Source organism: Nothobranchius furzeri, chromosome 11 (genome assembly GCF_043380555.1).
Source record: "Nothobranchius furzeri strain GRZ-AD chromosome 11, NfurGRZ-RIMD1, whole genome shotgun sequence".
Lineage (NCBI taxonomy): Eukaryota > Metazoa > Chordata > Actinopteri > Cyprinodontiformes > Nothobranchiidae > Nothobranchius > Nothobranchius furzeri.
The window spans coordinates 52,045,403-52,053,994 of record NC_091751.1 but is presented as its reverse complement, the minus strand read 5'-3'; the positions used below and the strand labels follow the sequence as shown (position 1 = coordinate 52,053,994).

Sequence of the window (8,592 nt, the reverse complement as noted above, 5' to 3'; positions counted from 1 at the left end):
ACCGGTCCTGAATCTGCTATGAGTTCCCTATTTGGCAAGGTGACCGCTATTTGATAGGATGGTCGGTTTAGCACTTGTGGAAGATCAGAGTAATAAAACTCATCTACCTCTTCGTCAAGTGGCTCATCTGGGTCAGGTTCTAAGGCTGAACTCTGTCTTGTATGAGGTCTGCTAGGTTTCGTAACGCGTTCTGTTTCATTTTCTAATGAAGAGAGAAAACCACAAGGCAGTAAAAGATCTCTGTGGAGTGTTCTGTTGGGTCCTTCTCCGTTCTCTGGTTTTACAGTGTATACTGGCAAGTTTTCCATCTGTTTGAGAACTATATACACTGTTTGCTCCCATTTGTCTGCTAATTTATGCTTTTCTCTTAAGCGAAGATTTCGGACTAAAACACGATCTCCCACACCTAGTGTGGACTCACGAATGTTTCTGTCGAACCGTTCTTTGTTCTTCCTCGCTGTTTTTTGAGAGTTTTTTATGACAATGTCATAACTCTGTTCCAGATGACTCTTCAGTTCTTTAACATACTGAGAATGAGTTATAGAGGGCTTGTTCAAATGCGGTAACCCAAAGGCAATATCTATAGGCAACCGAGGCTGCCTACCGAACATTAGCTCGTAGGGAGAGTATCCCGTCACGTCATTTTTTGTACAATTGTACGAGTGAGTAAGTGGTTTTACAAAATCGCGCCAGTGATGTTTCTCAGTGGCTTGTAAAGTTCCCAACATGCTGAGTAATGTACGATTGTACCGTTCAACGGGGTTGCCACGAGGGTGATAAGGGCTCGTTCTGACTTTACGGATACCAAGTAAAGAACAAAGTTCCTTGATTGTACGTGATTCGAAATCCCGTCCCTGATCACTATGAAGACGCTCAGGAAACCCGTAGTGGACTAAAAAATGTTCCCACAGGTTCTTCGCGACGGTGGTGGCTTTCTGATCTTTGGTTGGGATGGACACTGCATACTTTGTAAAATGGTCTGTAATCACTAAGACATCTTTAGTGTTCTTACTGTCTGGTTCTATGGAGAGAAAATCCATGCAAACTAACTCCATAGGTCTGGTGGTGGTAATACTCACCATTGGAGCAGCTTTGTCAGGGAGGGCCTTCCGACGGATACATCTTTCGCAAGTTTTAACTTTGATTTCGATATCACTAGCCATTCTTGGCCAGTAAAAACGGGACCGAATGAGATCTGTCGTACGTTCAACCCCAAGATGCCCCATATCATCATGTAGGCTTTGCATGACTGTTGAACGTAATGAATCAGGCAAGACTAACTGCAATGATGTCTCTGGTCCTAATTGGCGTCTCCGGTACAGTAAATCATTTTGAAACTCAAACCGTTTCCACTCTCTCAAAAGGTTAAGAACCACCGGGGGTTCTGCAATAGTATCAGTTGGCGGTTTATTGTCAGTCATAAGCAGCTGAATGACTCGGCCAATGGTTGGATCTTTCCTCTGCAAGGAGACAAGGTCAGCATGGTTATACTTGGGCACAGCAAAGAAACTGTCACTATTGTCTTCCAACTGGAATAGGTCTGGAATGGCCGCTGCAGACATGGCAAGTGACTGAACTAAACCACAAGGAGAATCAGTCTCATCCAAGACCATGTGCTTTTGGCATGTTGCCTTCACTGCTTCGGCTTGAAGTTGAAGCTCGACTTCTTTGACAGAGGATAAAAGATGAGATCGGAACTCATCTAGTCGTTGGCATTCCTCAGTGAATTTTGAGTTGTCTTCAGGTTTATCATGCAGCCTCCTAGACAGGCCATCCGCGTCAACGTTCTGTGTACCTGCACGGTATCTGATGTCAAAATTATAGGTGGACAACGCAGCTAGCCAACGATAGCTCGTTGCATCGAGTTTTGCCGTTGTTAAGAGGTAAGTTAACGGATTATTATCAGTAATGACAGTGAATGTGTTCCCATACAAATAGTCATGAAACTTATCTGTTATGGCCCACTTTAAGGCTAGAAACTCCAACTTGTGCGCAGGGTACCTAGTTTCACTAGAGCTTAAACCGCGACTTGCATAAGCGATTACCTGTGTGACACCGTTTTGCACTTGGTATAGCGCTGCACCGAGTCCGGTCGTACTAGCATCTGTGTGTACTAGATATGGGAGTTTTGCGTCAGCGTAGCCAAGAACTGGCGAAGTGGTAAGTTTTTCAATAATAGTTTGAAAGGACTTCTCACAGTCTTGGCTCCAACGATTCCCAAAGGGTTCTTTGGGGTTCAAGTACTTTGATCTACATGGTGGTGTTTTAAAGTTTTTCCGTTTGGGTGGATAACCAGCCGTGAGAGATGTTAGTGGCTTGACAATATTTGAGTAATCTTTAACGAAGCGTCGGTAATAACCGGTAAATCCTAAGAAAGATTGGAGTTCCTTCAAAGTCTGAGGCTTCGGCCATGTTTTGAGTGCTTCCACCTTATCTGGATCGGTTTTTATGCCATCTCGAGATACTATATGTCCAAGATAATGCACAGATGTCTGGAAAAAACGACACTTATCTGGTGATAGCTTGAGTCCGTATTCTCTAAGCCGTTCAAGAACGTGAGAAAGTCTGGTTTTGTGTTCTTCCAAGGAGTTGGAAAAGACGATCAAGTCGTCTAGGAAAACTAACACTTCCTTCAGATTAATGTCCTTCATACACTTTTCCATAACCCGTTGGAAAGTGCTTGGAGCATTTGTTATTCCTTGTGGCATACGGTTAAATTCATAAAACCCAAACGGGCAAACAAAAGCAGTTTTAGGTTTATCCTTTTCACACATCTCCATTTGATAGTAACCTGACTTGAGGTCCATCACAGAAAACCACTGTGATCCAGCGAGAGCAGAAAAGGACTCCTCCAAGTTAGGCAGGGCATATGCGTCGCGAATGGTTTGCAGATTAAGCTTTCTATAGTCTATACATAGACGTACCTCACCATTCTTTTTCCGAACTACCACTATTGGTGAGGCAAATGGAGACTCCGACTCTCTTATTATACCGGTTTCCAAGAGGGCTTCCAAATGTTTTCTCACGGCTTCATAATCATGTGGATGGATCGGCCGAGATTTCTGTTTGAATGGGGTCTCGTCTTTTAAGTTGATGTGATGTCTTATCTGTTGTGTATGACCAAAATCAAGATCGTGGTGCGAAAACACATCGGAGTAAGTGTTAAGTTTGTTGGTGATCCTCCCTTTACATTCTTCGGACAAGGGCGAAGTACCGAAGTCAAAACTGAGAGGAGGGTTTGAAGGTGAAGTCTGTTGCTGCGAACTACACGCCGCAAGTACTTTCTGATCACTTTTGTCAGGTTCTGGATATGGCATAACACGATCGGCTTTAACTAACTCAGCGATCACACAGTTAGTGGGTAATGTGATGTCATGGTTAGTTTCGTTTCTTAGTACAACAGGTACTTTGTATGGACCATGTGAAGGTAAGGAAATGAGGCAACAGTCTACAATTATACCCCCTGGTAGAGAACCATTGGTGGGTTGTTCAATGAGTGCATAAGGCTCATGCTTGTTTTGGCTGGGTTGCATAAACCCTTCTAGTAACAGTTTTTTATTTGCAGGGAGAACTTCTTGGGTTCTCCCTCGAAGCTTCACCACACCAACTCGTCCATCTTTGCTTTGTTTTTTTCTGACTGCTAAGGCTTTTAGCACGTGTTGGTACCCATAAGAGAGTGCCTTGGAATCAGGTAAGTTATTGGCAGACAATTGCTCATACAAAGGATCGAGTGTGTTTGTGCCAATGAGTAGTGGTGTATCAGAGTTTGAGCTTATATCCGGAACCACTAACGCAAGGGTAGGTAACTCAAGTCCAGACTGATCGAGCTCTTTTGGAAATGTGACACTTATCTCTATGTATCCTAAATAAGGAACTGCTTGACCGTTTGCGCCCTCGACTTCTAACAGATTACTGATGGGTTTAATTGAGAGGTCAGGTAAGTGTTCTTGGTAAAAAGAATTGGCAATGGTGGTTACCTGGGACCCTGAATCCAGTAAACAATTACATTCAACACTGTTAACTGAGACTGTAGCTGTGCATCGCCCACCCACTAATCTTTTGGGAAGTTTTGGCACTGAATGAGCATGAACTGGCTTGCAAAAAAGTCTCTCTGTCCTTTCCTTAGAGGGACTTGGTTCTACTTTAGCACCTATCTGTCCCACGATAGGAGCTTCTACCGGTTTAAAGGAGGAGACTGAGCAATTGGCTTTGACATCTCCCACTCGCGCTGCTTCTGTCTAAGAGCAAGTCTTTTAGTTGCAACTAGTGCTGGATTTGGCTCGTTGCTACAGCTAGAAGCTATGTGCCCATCTTCTCCGCACTTAAAACAGTATCCAGGCTTTGGTCTGGGCACCACTGCTGTTATCTGCTGAATCTGTTTGGGCTCATCTGGAATTTTAGTCCCCACACGGGGTTTTGACTCTTTTTGAGTTTTCTTTGCCTTTTTATCTGTGTTGTTAACCTTAAGCTGTGCAATTTGGCTCCTGAGCTCAGCGATTTGTTTGCGTAAGTCATCACAGTTATCATCTATTTCCAGTTCACAAGTGTTTTTACTCTGAGAGCATGTTGTTTGCACATTTGAATACACTCTAGTTCGTTGTGCCCCTGAGTGTTGTTTCATGCGTGCTGCTTTAGTAGCCTGTTTGTCTTCTTCAGTGCGCAGTTTGAGGAGAAGTGCTGTAAAATGAGGCGGGTTGTCTTTCTTTTGTTCGAGTTGCAGGTTTGAAATCAGCGAGCTGTCCCAACAGCCTCTGCAAAACTGCTTGAGCAGCTGCTGGTCGGCGTCACTGGAGGAAATTCCATTCCTCTGAATAACTAGGTTTAACAAGGTGTATAACCTCTGAAAGTAATCGGAAGGTTTTTCACCACTGTCCTGGTTTGTGTTTAAGAAGCGAGCAAAGAGCTCGTCGCCGTCTTCGACAGCTGCGTAAGCTGAATCGAGATGTTCAAGGTACGTTTCCGGGTCGGATTTTGGACTAAGAGCTTTAACGATGCTCGCTGCTGGGGCTGACAGACTCTCCACGATTCTTCGTACAATTTGGGACTTGGTGAGTGAAGGATCATTTATGCATAACACTACACTACTACGCCAAGTATCATAGTCAGTTTCAAAAGAAGGGTGTGGAACTCGCCCTGAGAACGGTTTTAGTCTGTATTGTGAAGTAGGCGGAGGGATAACCTCACTGCTTTTAACAATGTGTTCCACAATAACTCGCTGAACCTCAGGTGTGTTTAAAAGATTTGGTGGAATGCAAGGGTTTTGTTTTCCAGTCTCTGTAGGTGGACAATTGTCCTTTGAGTTGTTCATATAGTTAACTTCTGGTGTTAAAGGCAGGGAATATGTAACTTGGTCACTATGGAGCATTGGCTCTGGTTCAGTGACTGGTTCAGATGCATGGGTATCCCTTCCTAAAGATTCCCCAATTTTTGCCAGTTCCTCCATTAGAAGGTCTTTAAATGATTGATTGCTACGCGCAGCTATGTCCCTGAGCTCTGACAGATAGGCATCAGTGGCAGATGTGCTAGTTTCTAGACTGTACGCGCTGGCTAGGTCTTGAATATGAAAGAAAACATCTGGGTTCCTAGTACAAGGTTTGTCATAGGGTAAACATTGTTTCTTTAATTCCTTAACAGTGGCTTCATGTTGAAACTCCACAATAATCTGATCACAGTTTGGTAACTTAATGCGCCTGTTAACTGGTCCGAATCCTTCCATAAACCCAAAGACTTCGTTATCAAGGTCTGTATCAGTTAACCCACTGATTAAAACAGCATTTGAAACTTTGACCTTTTCTGTTTTCACAACTTCCATTTTAAAACACTCAAAAGTACCAATAATGCCAAAATGGCAAACCACTGTGACCTCCAGGCACTCTTATGATGTCAGTCAATGGTTAGCTAAGGTAACAACTCTACAATTCTCCTGGCTGGCTCGCCAAGTTTTATGTAACCGGATTACAGGATACAATAAGATAATTAAAAGAAAAAATAAACAAATGGGCCAATAATTAGGTTCGGGGAGAATTGGAGGTTGTTTAAGAATGACTGGAGTCACGGGTATAGCATGAAACGGTTTATATACTAAATTTTAATAATAATGGGAAATATAACACATAAAGATAACACACAAAAACAGATGAAAACAATCGACAATAGTAAAATGCTCGGTATGAGATTTGATCATATGAGTCACAAGTCAGCCGGCGTCAAGTCAAATCCCCACGCTTGGGGTGAAAGTCAGAGTCCGGTGGTGCGATTTTTTCCTACCGCACCGTTGAGATTGTTCACAGAAGAGAGCAGTCTGCTCTTCAGTTACTTGAGATGTCCTGGTTCGTTCAGTGGTTAAGGCTCGCCATCTCCCTCGTCAGGAAGAAATCCAGTTCTCGTTCCAAGTGAGTGATCATAGGAGTCGGGATCAAACCCAAGGAAAAAAAAAAAACCAGCCTGTAAACAACAGGACTGTTAGCGAGTTGGCATCGACCCTTCTCGTCACATCACAGCATAAAGTCTTACAGACTTAAACAAATGCTTCACTCTATTGGCATAGCCAATCATGTTTGGGTTCACAGTTCAACTAACATAACATCAATTTGATTGTCTATTAAAATAATTCTCAGTAGCTCTGGAAATATAATTACATATGACAACAATTGTTCAGCTCAATAGGCTCAGTTAGATTCTATTACTCTACACTATTCAACAAGAAATACATTCATGACAACAAGGATACATTTAGTTGTGTTTCTATACAGCATTGTGACACCTTGTATATCTGTAACACAATAAATAAATAAATAAATAAATAAATAAATAAATAAATAAATAAATAAATAAATAAATAAATAAATAAAATGTTCTATAACAAAATTCAACAAAATATAAATTCTGGTCCTTTGGTCCACCTTTGTAAAATAATTCCTCCCTAATCAGTTAGCTTTTATTTATTTTTATTTATCTATTTTTTTTATTATTAAATGTTTGGTTAAGGGACGCATTGCTAATTCTATGGCGTTAGCTATAACGCCCCTGAGGACCTTGTACATCTAGGCCGTACCACCATTAACTGGCGGTTTGAGCCGTTAACTCCTGGGAATCCCATATGCCCTACCGCCGTTAACTGGCCGTTTGAGCCGTTAACTCCTATATGCCCTACCACCGTTAACTGGTAGTTTGAGATGTTAACTCCTGGGATCTAACGTCTAGCAGCCCACTGCTGTCACCTCGGTTGCTGTAATTAGCTTTTTGAATTTAATAATTTACTGAATTTAATCTCATTCACTCACCAACGCGCTCCAACGGTTCCCTCCTACAGAGGATTGGTTCACTCTGTCGTCTCCACACAAATCTATAAGAATGGAATTAATTTGATAAGCTATTTAAGTTTCCTTTTTTTTTTTTAAGTTGCATCGTTAGCTTTTTCTCTTCTTTTTTCTTTACTCACCGCGTTGGTTCCAAGTTCCTAGCTCTTATTAGAAGGAGTCAAGTCCGCCTCTCCCTCTATCTATGCGGCACCCAAATCAGGGTTCTTCACGGCCTCGACCGTTGTTTTTTTTTCTCTCTCTCTCTCTCTCTAACCGCTCAGTCTTTGCTTTCTGTATCTGCGTGCTGCACAGCCGTTTGTCTCTCCTCTCGCTCAGCTGCGTCGCACGGTTTTATTTCGCGGAGGCGGGACTTATTTCTCTCAGCCAATGAAATTTCAGATTCCCACCTGGACCAATAGTATACAGCTTTCCTCTTCTGTTTCTGTTAGTGATGTTCAAGATTCTTGTTTTAACCGATGTTTAATATTGAACTCGTTATTTTAGTTATTCACCCTTCCAATAATTCATTATGAAATTATCTATTAGTTAATTAGATATCTATTAATTAGTATTGTTAATTTCCTTAATTTATATTTTATATTTTATCTAAATTGAGGATGGATCATATTAGTAAGCCAATTAGTTAATACCTCATTAAGGTTCTAGCTTCTGGGTTACACAACAAACAAGGGAACACAGCTATCAGAGAAACAAAGCAGAGACACATAACACTTTACAACAAATATGTAACAAAAGCACCACTCAAAACATCTCAGTGTATCAAGAGGATTCAAATTTGGAGCAATAATTTAAGGCCTTCAGTCATTTCCTCTCAACTGATTCATTTGTAGGTTATTGGATGATGGTATGAAAGTTTCATACTGCTCAAGTAGGATAGAGAAAATATGCAATATTCAGCTTGAAAAATATTGTTTTCTGGTCTTGATTGCAGTGATTTGTCGCATTCCTTGCTGCCAATCAGAATGAAGTGGTACTTGTGCTAAAATAACATGCATTGTTTTTGTTATTAGCTTTTATAGTGACCCAGTTAGAGTTAAAATCAATTGGCCCGTGAATCATCTTTATCGATGGGTGGCTCAAATAATGTGAAGAAATCTTTTGTAAAGTGCCTTTCCTCTTTTCGTAAAAGGCACAGCACAGCAGCTTCTTCGTCATCCTCCATTTCTTTTCCTTGGTCAAAAGCTGAAGAAATACAAATTTTTTTCATAGGCAAACAGTGAAAGAGCTGGTTGCCTTTGCTGTGAAGGAATGCCTTAAACCATATTTAAAT

General features: G+C 41.5%; 1 protein-coding gene across 1 annotated transcript; it reads right to left on the bottom strand.

The window, feature by feature from the left end:
• Positions 1-3,195: 3,195 nt before the first annotated feature.
• LOC139061792 (zinc finger CCHC domain-containing protein 12-like) lies at positions 3,196-7,969 on the bottom strand. The gene is made up of 2 exons (XM_070541675.1): positions 7,442-7,969; positions 3,196-7,345 (listed from the first exon to the last, which is right to left on the bottom strand). The coding sequence occupies exon 2, from the start codon at positions 5,810-5,812 to the stop codon at positions 4,175-4,177; it is 1,638 nt and encodes a 545-aa protein (XP_070397776.1). The 5' UTR covers positions 5,813-7,345; positions 7,442-7,969; the 3' UTR covers positions 3,196-4,174.
• Between the last annotated feature and the right edge of the window lie 623 nt (positions 7,970-8,592).